The sequence below is a fragment of the Paroedura picta genome, chromosome 2 (genome assembly GCF_049243985.1).
Source record: "Paroedura picta isolate Pp20150507F chromosome 2, Ppicta_v3.0, whole genome shotgun sequence".
Taxonomy (NCBI): domain Eukaryota; kingdom Metazoa; phylum Chordata; class Lepidosauria; order Squamata; family Gekkonidae; genus Paroedura; species Paroedura picta.
The window spans coordinates 132,023,310-132,041,109 of record NC_135370.1 but is presented as its reverse complement, the minus strand read 5'-3'; the positions used below and the strand labels follow the sequence as shown (position 1 = coordinate 132,041,109).

The 17,800-nt window shown below is 44.6% G+C and overlaps 1 protein-coding gene across 6 annotated transcripts in view; it reads left to right on the top strand.

Annotated features, from left to right (window-relative positions):
- Positions 1-1,062: 1,062 nt before the first annotated feature.
- MAPKBP1 (mitogen-activated protein kinase binding protein 1) overlaps positions 1,063-17,800 on the top strand; it is a 141,292-nt gene continuing 124,554 nt past the window's right edge. For 3 of the 6 annotated variants that reach the window (XM_077322791.1, XM_077322794.1, XM_077322789.1), the window contains exons 1-2: positions 1,063-1,374; positions 2,525-2,894. In XM_077322791.1, the coding sequence (XP_077178906.1) occupies positions 2,778-2,894 (117 nt within the window). In that variant the 5' untranslated portion in view covers positions 1,063-1,374; positions 2,525-2,777. Of the gene's footprint in view, positions 1,375-1,448; positions 1,684-2,524; positions 2,895-17,800 lie in introns of those variants that run through there. The other 3 variants (XM_077322792.1, XM_077322790.1, XM_077322793.1) reach the window with 3 other exon arrangements.

Below are 17,800 nucleotides of genomic sequence, written 5' to 3'. Positions count from 1 at the left end.
TTAACTGCAGTCCCGTACATGGACCTGAGTTTTAATTCATCCCCATATCTATTTTATCTCCCCAATAAGAACATAACAAGAGCCCTGCTGGATCAGATGAGTGGTCCATCTGTCGTTGCAGAGTTTAAACACACAAAGGGGTAAAGCACCAGCTGCTTAAAAAATAAATACTTTATTGAAAATTGGAACAATCTGAAGACTGGGTGGGGGGTGAGGAAATCAAGGTATGGAGAGGGGAAAATCTTCATTGGGTTATAATGCCATAGAGTTCATCTTCCAAAGTGACCATTTTCTCCAGGTAAACTGAATTCTGTTACCTGGAGATCAGTTGAAATGTGAAGATATCCAGCCATCACCTGGAGTCTGGCAACCCTACCCAGGTCCAAACCAGACTTACTGGCTACTGAAGTAGAGCTCATGCCTTTGTTGTTGTTAGGTGCAAAGTCGTGTCCGACCCATCGTGACCCCTGCCTTGCTTTGCCTTTCATCAAAACCACCCAAGAATTCAGACCAGGTAACAATGGTTTATTTACTTTGTTTATGGTCCACTTCTGTCACATAGACTTCATTAGGCTTTTTAAAAATTTGGAACCAGAGTACCTAGAAATGTGGCTCCAAGCACAAGCGTCTCCTTTTCCCAGGCTCCTTAAAGCAACAGAGTCAAGCACGGGGTGTAATCTCATCTTTAGAAAGGGTCCTGCCAGGAAAAACAAGGAAGTGTGGCAGTGTTACTGATTATTGTAATTTGTATCACGCTGCAAGCGCTTCGGCTCCCGCTGGTTCAAACACATCCAGAGGACACGCTTGCTGGCGCAGCAGTGATGCTCGGGCGAATTCGGCAAACGGGTGCACACTTTTCCTCGCAAAGACGTGATCTGGCAGCAGCCCAAAGGGGCGAGTAAAGCGCTGTCAGTAATTCGCCCTTGGCAAGAGCTTTGCGGTCAGAGCCCTAATCTCTCTCTCCCTCTCGGCCCGGCGGTTGGTTCAGCCTCTCTCGTCCTCGCGAGGTAGTCTCCCCACGCTCTTTTCCCGTTTCGCGTTTTGTTCCACCTCGGCCACCGTAGCCGCCGCAGACTCTGGCTGGCTGGGATCTGTCAGTGGGAGCGCTGCGCCAGAAGGCACAGACGAGCCCCGCAGCGGGCAGAGGCAGCGGCTGGAGCGGGGGCGCGGCGGCGGCGAGGGTGGTCGCCAGCCAGGAGCGGGGCGAGAGGAAACAGCTGAGTGCGAAGGAGGCGGGGCAGGACCGGAGCTTCTGCCGGAGCCCTCGGGGGAAGGACGGCGTCTGGCAGCCTCCTTCGCTCGGGCGCCGCCGCGACTTCCAAGCCCTTCGCCGACAATCTGGCGGAGCGCGGGGAAGCTGACCCGGGCAGAACGGTAAAGCCAGCCCCCGCCCTCCCCGCCGCCCGGCCCGCTCTGCAAGCCTTGTCGGGAAAACCTGCCCGAGGAACTGGCGACCTTCGCTGCACTTTAAATCCTCTCCCCTCCCTGCCTGCCTGGCTGCCTGCGGTGCGGGTGCGGGTGCGGGTCCCTGCAACGCGGCGTCATTCCGGGTGGGAAGGGGTGAGCGGGAGGCTGCAGAGACGCGTTTCAGTCCTGCGGTGGGGGACTCGGCTTCACGGGAGGGCTGCTTCAGCCGCGCCGCTTTCCTTCCCCTCCGCAAAGCGCCGCTGCTTGTTCACCAAGGTAACAAAGGTTGATCCGCGCAGCGGGATCCTTTTCGAATTGCCTCACTGGAGACCGCTCTCCGGAGGGCTTGGCGGGCGCCGCGCCGCGGGTGCCTCCGTCCTCATGGGCGCAAAACGCTTTGCGAGGGCTTAGGCACTGGCGGAGCCAGGCGTTTCTCGGCGGTTAAAAAAATTCCTTTAGAACTTCTAGTGGAAATTTGGGTAACATTTTCTCCCAGTTAAAGGTTTGTGGAAGGTTTCGGGCCTGAAACGTCGATCAATACTGACCGGTCATTATACTTATCTTAATAAATAGCAAATGGGGGTAGGAACTTTAAAATAGTATTTAAATATGGTTTGGACTTAGAAAATGTCCACAAATGTGTACTGGTTGATTTTAGAACTGTCAGCAGCCAGTTCCTTGTTAATGGCTTGTCTATGCATCTGACTGCTGTTTCCCTTGTAATTTAAATACTACAATCACACGTGATATGTTACTCCACAATAAGCAGGGAAAGATGCTTGGAAAACTTGACAGTGATTTTGCGGTGAGAAAAATCTCTACTGACTGTGCCATTTACAAGATGTCAAGATCAGACCATCAGAATTATTATTTGCTTTTTTAGAAGGAATGGGCCAGTATCCTAAACTTAAATCCTGGTGTTTGTAGCGTAAGACATATTGCACACCTTCTTGTAGTTGTGTGATAACATCACTGTAATCTTGAGCCATAAATCCTCCTCACAAATTATGCTGGGAACCTGCCCTTGATGTGTGGTGTCATTCATTCTCCATTTGGAATAAAGTTAAAATTTGCTCGAGGATGTCTATTGTTGACTCATGTTGTTCTTTTCTCTAAGGTCCATGCAGATCTGAGTCATTTGAACAGACAGAAGAGGAATTCAGAGTACCAACAACAATAATAAAGGTTATAACAACTGTGCCCTGGAGCAGAGGCCTTATGATGAAGTGAAGAGGGACGGTCTGGAATGTGGAGTCTCTGGAGAGTTATGTGAGAGGCAGCATTGACTGAGACCTGAACTTCCCTGTTGTGTTAGCCGTTGGAGGAAGTAGTGCTTGAGGGGGGGAAGTTCTCCCTCACCGTAAGAGGCTATGATGTCGGTTGAAGGCTCCACAATAACAAGCAGAATAAAGAACCTGCTTCGATCTCCCTCGATCAAGCTGAGGAGGAGCAAGCCTGGGAGCAAGAGGGAAGACATCACCTCTAAGGTGAGCTTTGGATGTGGGCAATGGCTGCTTGGTTGCTTAGGGTTTTGGCTGCTTATTATACTGGGAAAAGGGGCCGCAGTGGTGGGTCACGAATGTCCCAGCATGATGGTGATCCCTTTTTCTTCTCTCCTAAGCTATGTGTAAATACACGCTGGAAAGGCAAAGTAGCTTTTTTTGGGGTGGGGGGTGGGGGGGTGGGGAGGGCGGGGCACCAAGGGGGGGGGTTGCCCAAGTTTGTGTTTTGTGAGGAAGAACTGTTGCATCTGGAGCAGAACTGCGTCTATTATATTTATCTGGGTAGCAGCAAATAAACGGAGGAGATAACAGACCCCATTCTTGCATGAGGAAAAGAAGAAGAAATGGGTGCTTAGGTTAAAACAAAGCTTTTAAATGGTGTGTTCAGAGCATCTTAAGCATTTCCTTCAAGCAAATGAACAAGCACATGATATTCTATTTGCTTTTAAAACAGAAACAGTCTTCAGTTCAAAAGCTGTTGCACTCTTGACATATTACTGATTCATTATCATTATAATGAATAGGATTAGAGGTGTCTAGGAAATAATCCTGCTGTTAAGGTAGTGAATTCTTAAGAGGTTGCTGCCTGTCACTGTGCACATTTTGTTTCAGTACTTGCTGTTCGTAAAGCAGGCTGATAGGCTTTATAGGTGGGGGCTGGAGCTATCTTGGAATTTCAACTGGTCTCCAGATAGAGGTCAATTCACTTGAAGTAAATGGCTATTCTGGAAGGTACACTGTATCAGATTATATGCTACTAAAGCCCCCCCCCCACAAGCCTTGTCTATCCTGCAATCTCTAGGAATTTCTTAACCCGAAGGTGGCACCCCTGCTGATTGGTTAAAGTAGAGGCACGAGTGCTTGAATTCTTGAGTCCTTTTTTGTGATTAATCACAGGATCCTGGAGGAAAAGCATAAAAAGTGCCTCAGTGTCCCCATCTGTAAAATTAGTCTAACTGCATCTAAATATGTGTGTTTGTAACAAATGCTTGCTTTAAAATGTCGTGGCCTATTTGAGTAGATCCTGATATGAGTCATTAAAGTCTTGTATTTAAGTTCCAGCAGAAACCTGCACACACTCACTGAAGTAAAACCTATTTAGATCCATTAATATTGCAGTCCTAGGCAAACTTGGTGGGGGAGAGGGTAAGACTTGGTTTGCAGAATTATTTCTGCAAAATGAAAAGGAGCAAATTTATGCTTATTGTGCTCGCTTGCTTTGAAGATTTACATCAATCCAAAAAACGAAAAAGAAAAAAAGAACCCTCCCATTGATTAAGTGCCTCGCTTTCAGCCCCCCCCCCCCCCATTGTAGCCTCAAATTAAATTAGTGCTGCCAGAGTGCTGGAAGAGTTTGCCTAATTTCATAAGGGAAATCATTCATCTATTTCATTAATTTAAACTTCTGTCATCTCTCTGCTTGGTGTATTGTCTGATTGTAATGGGCTAGCAATAGTTGAGAAACCCAGGGAGAATGGAGGCACTCCTTGATTTGTTCTTTCATATTCGGTAATTGCTTGTCTGCAGGACAATAAGCAGAGCTCAGAAAAGGTTGAAATTAGCATCTTGTTCCCTTCAGACGAGTAAAATATACGTGTGCTAAGGAAGCGTATGCAGTTCCTTTCTTTAATTAGCTTAGAAGAAGAAGAAGAGTTGGTTCTTATATGCCGCTTTTCCCTACCCGAAGGAGGCTCAAAGCGGCTTACAGTCGCCTTCCCATTCCTCTCCCCACACAGACACCCTGTGGGGTGGGTGAGGCTGAGAGAGCGCTGATATCACTGCTCGGTCAGAACAGTTTTAAAACTTAATGAAGAGTTTTTTAAAATATTGTAGAAATTTGTGATTAAGCAACAAAAAGAACTTACTACTGGCTAGGAATACGCTTTAAGAGTTCAGCATTAAGGTCTGACTGTGAACAGAAGCATAGAACATCATCTGAGATATGAGGGATATGTCTCCCCCCAATTCCTCCTGAGCAACCACATGTGTCTTGTACTACAGCGGTCCCCAACCCATAGATGAGTTTTGCTGATTGGGTGGGAGTTTTTAGATTAAAAAAAATTAGATAAAAAAACCCTATCTTGTGATATGACCAAAAGAGCCAATGATGGGCCTTGAGGGGATGGGAAGGGGTGGGGCCCCAGTTATAAAAAATATTTGCTGTTTGAAGCTTGTCATTGTAGCGACTGCATTGTGGGGCTGTCAGGGTGACATAGCAGTAGATGTCTGCCCCAGTGGAGTAGGCTGCTTAGGCCATTTCTTGTGATGGAGTGTGATGTCACATCTGGTGGGAGTGACAGGGTGTTGTCACTTCGAATGACATGTGACTTCCAGAGGTGCGTCAGGGAGAGGTGATTTGCTGACATCACTTCTGGGGTTTCTCAAAGCCTGAAGAATGTTTCAGAGGTTTCTCAACAGTAAAAAGGTTAAGAAAGGTTGCTCTAATCATTGTATTTATATACCAGGCATATGCCAGTTTTCTGCAAATGTCCTCAATTGACACAAATAACAAACATCTGTCAAAGATTAGTAAATGAAATTGATGGAGTTACGTAGCATTGGCAGCTGGTGGTGATTTACAGGGGTTGCAGGTAACATGACATATATTTTTAACTGTATGTTTATATTCTGTAAGGTACTTTGGGGCCCTGTGGAACGGCAGGTTATAAATATTTTAAATAAATTAAATGAAGAACAGAGGTTCAGGCAAAAAGCTGAGAAAAGTGAAGCCAGGCTCCCTTCTACCTGTGGCAAAACTGGCCAGATGCTCTTTGAAGATTAAAATTAGAATTATTACATTTTGTGATCAGAGCAGCCTACATTTTATCAAAGGATTGTTTAACACCTCTGCATGTCATGTCTAATATCTGGCTAAGTGGTTCCTTTCTCAAAAATCTATGGGTACATAACATGTAGCAACTTTAAAAATCAACTTTAAATAGTTTCTATCCCAGTTTTTATTTGAGGGTTTGTTCTTGCCATTTAGTTGGCTATTGTCAATCATGATTTTACCAAGTTGCCACATAGAAGAAGAAGAAGAAGAAGAGTTGGTTCTTATATGCCGCTTTTCCCTACCCGAAGGAGGCTCAAAGCGGCTTACAGTCGCCTTCCCATTCCTCTCCCCACAACAGACACCCTGTGGGGTGGGTGAGGCTGAGAGAGCCCGGATATCACTGCTCGGTCAGAACAATTTTATCAGTGCCGTGGCGAGCCCAAGGTCACCCAGCTGGCTGCATGTGGGGGAGCGCAGAATCGAACCCGGCATGCCAGATTAGAAGTCCGCACTCCTAACCACTACACCAAACTGGCTCTATAACTGGCCCATATAACTGGCCACTAGGTGATACAGAGGGAAGTACTGCCAGCTGGGATTATTCTGTAATGCTTGATAAATTTGGTGAAAGCCAGGGTAACAGAAAATGCATTCTTGTAAAAATTACAATTGACATTCCTTCTAGTTGAAACAAACTAACATTTCAGTGGGATAAAATGGATAATTCATTATTACTACTGGATCCCCTGGGGAAATTCTCCTAATTTCTCACTGAGGTGGCAAACCTAAATCTGGCACATTTCCTTCATTTTGCAAGAGGTGACTTCTGTGAGTCAATGCTCTTCCATTTAAAAACTATTCCTGTTATATTCTGCAGCCCTCAAGGGTTGTCTAGTCCTTCTCACTTTGAGATCAGGCTTCTATGTAAGAAGAATATGTGTAATGCAAGAGCACTAAATCACTTGGAATCTGAAGCTGAAGATCCTAAATTTAGGATTATCCCTTCCTAGTCAGATATTCTAATCCAATGTTTCTCAGGGATTTAAGAAATTGGGTTAAAGTTTCTGCTTGGCCAATAAAACACATGGGTTACCATGGTCTAGTCATACTCTCAGCCAGACACATAAATGGTTGTTTATAAAATGGGCCGAGGAAAGTATAGAACATGTACATCATCCTAAACTTCTTGGAAGAAAGGTGGGGTGGAAGCATAAACGGAAGAAATGCTGACTTTGTAAGCGAAGAGCTACCTGAGGCAAGCATAAATAATTTTATGTAAACTTATGTACATATGTGATTATTCAAGTGGTTTAAAAAATCCATTTACTTGGCTCATGAAAATTGTAAATTCTAGTACCCCCCTCTCCCCCAACCCGCTTGAAAAAATCCTATTGTCAGGTTATCATGGAGATATATTACGTTTGGTTTAATGGAACTGATTTAGCATTTGGGATTACTGTGACTTCACCCTATACCTTCCTAGTACTGTTGCTCGTTGCCAGTTTGGTGTAGTGGTTAGGAGTGCAGACTTCTAATGTGGCAAGCCGGGTTTGATTCCACGCTCCCCCACATGCAACCATCTGAGTGACCTTGCCACAGCACTGATAAAACCATTCTGACCGAGCAGTGATATCAGGGCTCTCTCAGCCTTCCCTACCTCATAGGGTGTCTGTTGTGAGGAGAGGAAAGGGAAGGCAATTGTAAGCTGCTTTGAGATTCCTTCAGGTAGAGAAAAGCAGCATATAAGAACAAACTCTCCTATATGAAACCCACCATCAAACCATGGAGACAATTCTCCTGCTGTTTGGTCTCCAGCTGCTTTGAGACTGCTTCGGGTAGAGAAAAGCGGGATATAAGAAACAACTCTCCTTCTTCCCTCAATTGAGAAGGAAGAGGAGTGAGTGACCTGAGTCTATAACTGAGTGCTGGATAAAGGAGCAACCCTTTCCCACTAAAGGTGCAATGTCTACCTTGCACTCTGGCAGCCCAAGTGAAAAGGGTACTTCTTAACCACAGTAATCTTTCCAGATTGGCCTAAATTAACAAAAGGTTATTGAATTGCAAGCAGATTGTGAACTGGTTGGCTATGCCTTTGTGTGGAAAAGAACATCAGCAGCTACTAGCTAAATTCTGGCTTAAAGAGAAAGAACGTGACTTGTTCCTCTCAGGCCAGAAAGGTGCCCTTTAGGCTTGATTGATCTCAGTTTAGACCTGGAAACAGAGGGTGTATGTTTTCTCCTTTTGTGTTCTAGTGCTGAGGCTTGTTTAGAAAACGGTGCTGAGTTGCTTCCTAATTAATGACTGGGGCTGTGATGGCCAGCGTCCCAGTCAGTATGGTATATCCTTTGTCTCCAAGAGGTTTTCTGGAAGATGATTAGAGAAACCTGTATGAGGGAGGCAGGGAAGGAAGATGAAGAGCTGTAGTGTGGCCAGCTGGCTTCTGTCCAACGTTCTCTTTGCAGGATTATAGTCTAGAAGTGGACAGGCTAGAAGAGGCCTGCTTATCTAAAACCAGTTTAAGGAGAACTTGCTAATGACTTTAGTGCAACCATAATTTTGCAAGAGGGGTGTATAAATCTCTGACTCCAGCTAGAAAGCAAACAAGAAATGGGTGCTGGATTTTCAGAGTCTACCAAGTATTTTTGCTTCAAGCAATTCTGTATTTTCAAGAAAATCTGATCTTGAGTTTAATATGAACTACTACAGAAGCACTAGGCTTGGCATAGGCAAATGGTAAATGCAAATTCTTTGAAAGCCACATATTTAGCCTTTGTTTTGACCACAGCAGATTCAGACTAAGTTACACAGAAGGGATCAAATGCTTCCTTTTGGATATATTCAAAATTAAATTGCAAAACAAACAAAAACAGCAAAAGCAAGAATAGCATATAGTAAGAGCATTTGTGGTTACTTTTTGTATTTCATCCTAACTTTAGTAATATTGATACAGTTCAAACAGACTCCCTCTCAATCTTTAAAACCAGGTATTTGGGGTCTTTACATAGCTAATTGGATAAATATTTAAATTGAATCAATTGGAGCAGAACCATGCAACAGAAAGTCCAGTAAGCTGGAAGGGAAAACTGACTACAATAAAATGGTAATACCATTCAATGTGATTTAATGTCTGAGAAATCAGTTTACAGATCGCAGTGTGGGTTTTGTTAGAGAAATTCCTGGACTATTCCAGTTAAACCCTGATTTTTCAGAATTAATTTCCTTTTTTTTGGGGGGGGGGAGGATGTAATATAGTTGACTTAATGGAAGATAAATAAATAAATCTCTTAGCAAGATATTTATATCCTCAATTTTAAACTTTTGTATTACAATCATAGAGTTGGAAGGGGCCATAGAGGCCCATCTAATACAACTTCCTACTCAATGCAGGATCAGCATACATGAAAAGTATCTGTCTAGCCACTACTTAAAGACTGCCAGTGAAGGGGAATTCACCACCTCCTTAGTCAGTTGATTCCACTCAAAGGGCTTGTTCCCCAGGCCCTGGATCATCTGCATCACTCTCCTCTGAACCCTCTAAATTTTGGCCACATCCTTTTTGAAGTGAGGCCTCAAGAACTGCACACAGTACCCCAGATGTGGTCTGACCAATGCGGTATACAGTGGAACTATGACATTTTGTGATTTTGATGTGATGCCTCTATTGCTACAGCCCAAGACTTAAAAGGTAAGGTGACCAGATCTTAACATTGGTAAAGCGGGACACCATTGACCCGGGGGGGGGGTGTCTTGATTAAAAATTTGGACTATATGGAGCAACAACAAGTTTCATAGAACGTATAGAACACAAAAATAGTATTGTAATATATATATATATATATATATATATATATATATATTTTAAATTCAACATAAGTACAATTTGCCAGGTGCCCCCAGATGTCCCTCCAAAAGTGGGATAATGGTCACCTTATTAAAAGGCATCAAAAGGCATTCCTCCATGGAAATATGAACTCTTATGAATAAATCTGTTCATTAGCAGTCTGATATTTTGTTTCTTACGGGATTACTTATGTTTCTCTCAAATTTTTAATGAGGATATATTATTTGGATTTAAAACACAGGAATATTCTGGGTCAGAAAGTAGGGAAGTATATCCTGTATAGTAAGGACTGTTGATCAGGGTCATGTAGCTGGTGATCTAAAGATTAAGGCTTTGGCATTCAGATTGAGAAGTGGGTTCAGATTAGAATTCTATGTGTAGATGCTGACATGAATAGTGCTATCCAATGGAGTCAGGGCATCTCAGTGGTGCTGCTGTAGCGCTGAAGTGCGATGTTGATTTCTTTTGTCTGGAATGGAATTATGCTTTCTTCATAGTACACAAGTAGTTGGGACACAACACCTTCATGCAAGTCAAGAAGAACGGTGGTGTTAGCTAACAGCTTGGATCCAGAAAGCATGAGTAATGCACCCACACTGGGTCATCTGCCACCTGAGCTTTAGTGGTTGCTATGGACTAAGGATAAATTATTTGTTTTTCTTTAAAATAGTTAGTCATAACACCCTAGCATTACATTAAATAGGAGTGTTTCTTTTATGTAAGGTGATTCTTCTGCAGCCATGGGCTTCTGAGAGTAAGAGCTTGGTTTGCTGGTGGATTGTATTATATTCTTAGGTTTCTTACTGTTTCACTGCCATCCCAGCAATTTCAGTGCAGTGGTTCAGGGTTGTCTGTGACAGTAAAACCTGGCATCTGATCTCCACTATTGTTAAAACTGCTGTGCTGGCAATATTAAAATGTCAGAATATGTCTTGCATAGCTTTCATTTCTCATGGGTGTAGTGTTGGACAGGCTCAGCATAAAATCAGCAAGAGGTTTTAAAATAACCTATAATTTTTTCCAATCTTTATTTTATGCTATAAGATGTTTCCTATAATTTTCTGGGGCAGCATTCTGGCTTTGGTCTCTTTCTGTCACCAGGAGGGAGATGATAATCTTTCCTGATAATCCCTTATGGCACTGCTGTCCTTATCACTCTTGAACTGTGTAGATACATTTTGGTTAACATTATTGGTTGGGTGGGGAGCAGAGGGCAGGGGACAGATGTACAGAAAGGAAGAAGACCAGGTGAAAAGCTACAGGTGTCTGTCTGAAAAAAGATTGCTATCTGTGTTTTGTTTCTTAAACTAGTTCTGACTCTTAAGTCTCCTGTGTTCAATTTGTTTTTTTTTTAAGAATCTTTATTTGAGGAGTGGCTAAATTAGTTGGATTCAGGGGATAAGTATTTGGCTTTCAGAAATATACTTACCTTTAAGGGGCCGTTGTTTGGACCTAAGGCAAGGAAGCTGTTTTCTGCCCAGCTGTATATCTTCTGCATAGCACTGTATAACATTAGGAGATTTAAAAAAAACAGTATTCTTCAATAAAGATTTTTAAGCCAAGGATGTTCAGCTTAGCTTTGGTTATTTTCCAGAATCTGGTGATTATGTTACTTAAAATAGTGGCACCTCAGTGGTGGCTTCTTAATAGTGTGGAAGGAAAAATTCATCCGTGTCAATTCTATATTTGAGACAGGAATTTACATAGCATAAAATCTTCCCTACATTCTGAAAACTGTCTTCCTTACTGTGTCCCATTGATAAGGTGACCAGAATTTAGGGACCGTAAGATAGGATGCGGCAGTGGTGGCAGCATCCTCCCTCTGACTAGGCTCACCTCACGTGCGCTTCTCCTGCGAGCCTGTCTTGTGGGACTGCGCGGCGTTGGTGCAAGTCAGGTGGGGGCTGAGGGTGGGTCTCTGCCTGGCATGCCTGTGCAGGCCAGCCACAGGGCCAGCCAGGGCAGAGCGCCACTGCCGGGCATCCTGCTGGCTGGAGGGCAGGGAGGGAGGCAGGGAGGGGGGTCTGGCTGGCAGGACTTTTAAGGAACTGGTCGGGACCTGGGAGGAAGACCAGGAAAGCATTAGTGTCCTGCGGGAGTCGGGACAGATGGGCAGCTTACCCTTTGACCATTAAATTTTCCTCAGTTGCTTTCTGTGAAAGACTTTAAATTGGAACGCCACCCTAGCTAATTCAGCCTGTTAAAATAAATGTCCATAGACCGCTTAACTATTCCATACTTCTTTATGATCATAACGAAAGGATTTTAATGCAATGTAACCTAAATGTTTAAATTAGGTAAAGGTAAAGGTATCCCCTGTGCAAGCACCGGGTCATGTCTGACCCTTGGGGTGACGCCCTCCAGCGTTTTCATGGCAGACTCAATACGGGGTGGTTTGCCAGTGCCTTCCCCAGTCATTACCGTTTACCCCCCAGCAAGCTGGGTACTCATTTTACCGACCTCGGAAGGATGGAAGGCTGAGTCGACCTTGAGCCGGCTGCTGGGATTGAACTCCCAACCTCATGGGCAGACAGCTTCAGACAGCATATCGCTGCCTTACCACTCTGCGCCACAAGAGGCTCTATGTTTAAATTAGGAATTGACAAATTTTCTTTGGCTCTACGAGGCAGCCTTCATGGTTTTATATTTTATAGACCAATTTTTAAAGTGATTGCTATCACAGAATCTAATCCTAAACTTTTCAGTTTCTCATACTTGTATTAGAGTGATGACAATAATGTTACAGTGTATAAATATATATAGGGGTAACCTTGATTGTCATAACCACAACAAAAAGTTAAGCCTAGCCTGCCTTCTCCTGAATTTCTTGTAGTTCCATTATTGCCTTAAAAGGCTCAATTTAATTGAATTCTGGAGTGAGTATAGAAAGCAACTGACTAAGAAATGAATTTATCTATTACAACTGAGTGCTGTAAAGGTAACTTTACATGCAAGTGTTAGTGGAATCTAGTGTTAAAGTGTGATTTGTTGTCTTACTGGCTGAAGAATGCTGAACGGGATGATGCCATGATCAAAAAGGTGCAGGGTAATTGTAAATAGAAGATGCAGAGGTCAGAGAAGAACATGCCAAGGAAGGGACATAAGATATTTGTGGGCTGTTTCCCCTTCTGGTTTGATAACTAGTATCAAAGCCCATTTCTGTGTTCAAGTACAAAAAACATTTAAAAATGGGCTTTGAAAGGGGCGGGAGGCAGGAGGGCGTGAGAGGGTGACCGCGGCTCCCTTTGGGCCGCAAAGCAGGCTAAAGGGAGTGGAAAGCTCCCCTCTGCCGGCGGCGATAGGGCTTTTGCGGCCTGCAGGGAGGCTGCAAACTCCCCCCCCCCCGGCTCCCTACCAGCAGGAGCGTACCTGTGGGCCGCAAAACCCTGTCGCTGCCTCTCTCCTCATGGGTGATAATGTAGACTGCAGCCACAAGGCTTCTAGCAGGCAAGGAGGGAGGGTGGGAGCTGGAGGGGGAGGGCCAATCAGGGTGGACTTGGACGGACAGGGCCCCGGACAGTCTCTTCCCAGGAGGCTGTTTCCCAAATATATAAGGGAGTGAAATAGTGTTAAGGATTGTCAGGGTCCACTGAGGAAGCATTTGCAAGCAAAATTGTGAGGCCCAAGGCAGGGGCATTCATTGCCCCTTAAATTGTGAGGCCCAGAAGGTCATTAGGCCTTTTATTATAAGTACAGATGTCTGCATTGTGCTTAGCATGGAGGTGCCCTGAAACGCTGTCTGAGAGCTGCAGTTGGTACAGAATGCTGTGGCCAGAACACTGATTGGAGAGGGTCATAAGTATGATTTTGGCCTTTGAGGGATGACTCATTGGGGTCAGACCCACCAGCAATCACTGGGCAACATGCTACTGTGCAATGTGCATGATTTACACAAGTCAGACTGATTGTTACTGTTCACCAGCAGCGATTCAGTGAAATCCATGGTAGTGTAGGGGTTAGAGTTTAATAGTAGCATCTGGGAGACCCAAATCTGAATCCCCACTCTGCCATGGAATGTCCCTGAATAATTTAAAACCCCTTACACATTCTCAGTATGACAAGGTTGTTAGGATAGAGTGGAGAAGAGGAGCCTGAGGAGAGGGTCACCATTGTGAAGAAAGGCAAGGTATAAATCAAGTAAATGTAGCTGAAGATGTGTGGTGGATGAAAGATAGATTGTTGGTGGTTAGGAAGGAGAGAAGGGAACAATAAAAGATGAGAATCAGGAGGTTGTCAGGAAGAGGGAAAGAGGAAGTATTATGAGATACAGAGGAAAATGAGATGTCCCTGAAGGTTCTAAACGATCCCCTGCTTTTGGAACTATTGAATATCTGACAGTGGAGGTCTCTTCCAACTGTTTGATTCTATGGTTCCATGAAGACCGTAATCCTATGGAGGGTTATCTCGATTAAGACCTCTGAAATCAGTGGGAGCATACTGAAGTGGCACTGCATAGTATTGCATTATAAATCTCCCAGTGCTTTTAACAATCTGAATTGCCTGAACCTTCTGTAACCTTGCTAGCATATTCAGTGCAGTAGAAGCTACAGTGGACTACATATTAGAACTCCCTTCTGCATGCTGTTTTAAATTTGTGTCTTGTAATTAATTCTTAGTAGGAAGTAGTTGGCAATATTTTAAGAATGTCTTCCTTGCCAAAAGCTTGTTGCTACTCCCCCCCCTACACTTTTTCTTTCTAATTGTGTCATCTGTTGGTGGAGGGATGGGAATCGTATAGGCAATGGGACCTTATCATATTTGTACTAAATACGATCTAAATCAAGTGGCAAGTTTAGACTTGAATTGGAATGCTTCACTAATACGACTGGCTGAACATTCTGTCTAGGCCTTGCCCTGCATTAATTTTTTTTAATCTTCCAGTTAATTTATTACTTTTCAGGATTAAAATTTTACTTACGTTTTCAGAAGATTAATTCATAACCCTGCCCAACTGTCAGAAGATTCACAACAAGCTTGAAATAATATCTAGGGTTGCCAAGTCCATTTGCACTGCTGGTGGGGGATGGTGGGAGCATTCCAGGAGCTTCCCGATGAGCAGATGTTACCTGGAAGCGATGTGGGCATGTTGGAGTTATGGGGGACGATGCTCTGAATTTTGGGCAGAATTTGCTTCAGACCATAGAGGTTTGTTCCCAAACCAGAGTGTCACATACAAAGACACCCCAACAACCCTGGCAACATCAGCTTGTTGCAATGTTCTTCTGTGTTCAGGTAAGTTGGGAGGAGAGTTTGGGAGAGGGGGGTTTGAGGTCCGTCCGGAAAGCGGGGGACCCCTTGCCTGGTACAGTAAATGTGAACGAAATCAAGTTCTTGAACTGAGATCAACATTCGGTATGTGTCCTGTGCAATCAGTTTCTTTCATAAGAAAATCCACATGGATTTTTGGTTTCCAACATGGCATGTATCTTTTCCACATGTCCCCTCTGGAGAGGAGATCTTAGAATTGGCTTGGATGCTTCTGGTTTTGCTTGCACGACTGGTTAGTGTATCCAGCAGGCTTTAAAGAACCAGGGGAACTCCCTAGTTTGTTTATCACCTATTGTTGCCTTAAGGTTTGTTGGCAAGAGCTGGGAGCATTTTCTCATATGAGCTGGATTTATATTGGCACTCAGGGCCTTGCCTTGCTGGGAGAAGCAGCATGTCTTGTGGAGAATGAAACATAGATGCCTCTATACATTTTCAGGAATCCTGGTACAATGCTACAAGGGGATGAAAATCAAGAGCTTGGAGCATGCTTATTTGGTTGTTTGTTTCGCACTATTTGCTGCTGGGGGTTATTTGTGTCTGTGTGCTCTTGCACTGGGAGGAGAGCAGTATCATTACTCAGTGCTGATCAGTCTAAGCTCAGAAGCAGTTAGGACAGGAAGTTAGGACTTAGAAATAAAATCCATTTAGAAATGGCAAGGCAGATGATTTGTCCCTTTCTCAGGAAGACTCATTCTCCTGGAAAAGGCTAGGCAAGACCTTACGGTGGTCAGCCTGCTGGAAGTTGGAAAATGCACGCATCACAAATCCCTGGAAAGAATGTGTGTTTAGCTCATATTCTGAGGCTTTTCTGCCTGCTTACATATGTTTCCTCTCTCTCTGCTGTTCACTGTGCTTTAATTTAAGATTGCTTTAGCAACATCCCCCAATAAGGAAAAAGCTATAAAAGGCGAAACAGCAGCTAAAGATCATAGATAATAAATAAACAGAGTTCTCGCTCTTTGAGTTGGTGGTGATAAAGTAGAACTTGAGTCCATCTTGAAAAACCACAAACATTTATAGGGACGCTGTTGGTGCTTTCTCAAGGCTGAGTTCCTTGGTGTTCCAGTGACATTTGCATGACTGAGCCATGCTGGGATCATGGGGAGGTAATACTGGCCAGGTTAAGGAAAAGTTCAGCTGTGCCATTGTGGTCCTAGTAGCCCAACAGCATTTGGTGGGGATGGATGCAATCATGAACATTCAGATCTTTTGTTTATTTCACAATTAACAATGTCATTTGCTAGGTCTGGTTTCTTCCCTTGAAAGAAAATTTATCACAGCTGTTGATGAAATAGCCCAACCACAAATAGTACTCTCAAAATATGAAATACCAGAACAAGAAGCTTTTTCTAGAATAGCTGTCTCAGACACTCTGTGACTTCAGCTAGTTGCTGCTTGTGGGTTTACTGTGTAAGTGGCTGCAAACTGTAAGATATACACTGGACAGAGAAACATGAGACTTGTTCCTCCTTGTAGTGTCTCCTGTAAACTAGCATCTAACTGCACTGGGCTAGGGCTCCAGGAACAAAGTAGTGAGAGAAACTTGGGGTTCTGTTTGTTTTGAAGGTCTTTGATTTTGAGTTGTTTCTATCTAGAAGCAAGGATATGCCTGCACAGGACATTGAGGGCAAATGGCTGAAGAAGTTTGCCGTTGAGTTTTGATAAGAGTGACCTATGTGTTGAGATTAGGAGGCAAGAATTAGAGGGGGTATTAATAAACAAAGTAGATCCAACACCATCAGAACACAGATATGGTGATGGTAGGAGATTGGACAAGAGAAAGAATAGGAGATGTGATTTACCAAACAGCCCCACCCTCATTTCCTTCAAGGCTGGGATGGAAGCTAGGGTGATTAACCGGACTCCGATATTCATGTTATATAATGTCAGGTTGATAATTAACAAATCTTCAACTCTGCAAGCATATTCTGCAGAGCATGGGGTAGACTTGGCATGTGTGACCAAGATGTGGGTGAGGGAGGGCAAAACAGTCACCTTGAAAGAATTAGCCCCCCCCCCCCCGGGTTCTCACCTCTTCATCAGTCTCAGATCTAGTGCTGGGCGAGTGTGGTAATACTGGTCCAGGAGGCTTACTCCATCAGGGAACTCTAAGCACCAAAGATCCCAGGTATTGAGTGTGTGGGCCTGGGGTGTCGGGCCTGCTGTCTGGTCTGATGGAGGTGGTGGCTGCCTGGGCAGTGCAGTTCCCCAAATTGCTGCTTTTGGGGGACTTCAATGTCATGACCTGGATGTGGTGTCATCCATGATGGTACTAGGACTCTTGCACATTGCCCTACATATCAAGAGGGCCACACTCTGGAAAAGATCTTCAGTGCAGGGATGGAAATGGATCTGATAGCAATTAACCCTGTCCCATGGTCAGACCACTATGCCCTGAAGGCCTGGATCTGTGTACTACCTCCTCCCTGATTAGGTGAGGGTCACATTGTAGTCAGCCTGCAGTGACTTATGGATCCAGACGTTTTCTGAATGCTCTGAGACCCAATGTCTCCTGGTGACTCATTGTATGATCTGGCTAGTTACTGGCACAGCTGGATGCTGGCTGCCATTGATGAGATTGCTCTGATGGCCTCTCCACCCCCAGCTCAAATGTGCTGTATGGTACACAGCAGAGCTACATAGAAGGAAGAGGGAGCTGAGACGCCTAGAGAGAGTTTGGAGGAAAACTCATGACAAAGCCATGAGAATTATCTTCTAGAACAGTGGTCCCCAACCTGCGGGCCGCGGCCTGTGCCGGGCCGCGAAGGCCATGGTGCCGGGCCGCGGTTCCCTCTCCCCGCCCCCCCGAAGCTTCTTACTGCGGGAGGGGGGGAGAGGGAATCAGGGCCGCGCCCGCGCATCGCGCATGCGCCATGTGCAGCCAAAATCGCGTATGCGTGGCACTTTTGCGCGTGCGCAGCCCGGTAGTTGCCCTGCCGGTCCCCAGCCTAAAAAAGGTTGGGGACCACTGTTCTAGAAAGCTTCTGAGTGCCTATGAAAGGGTGGTGG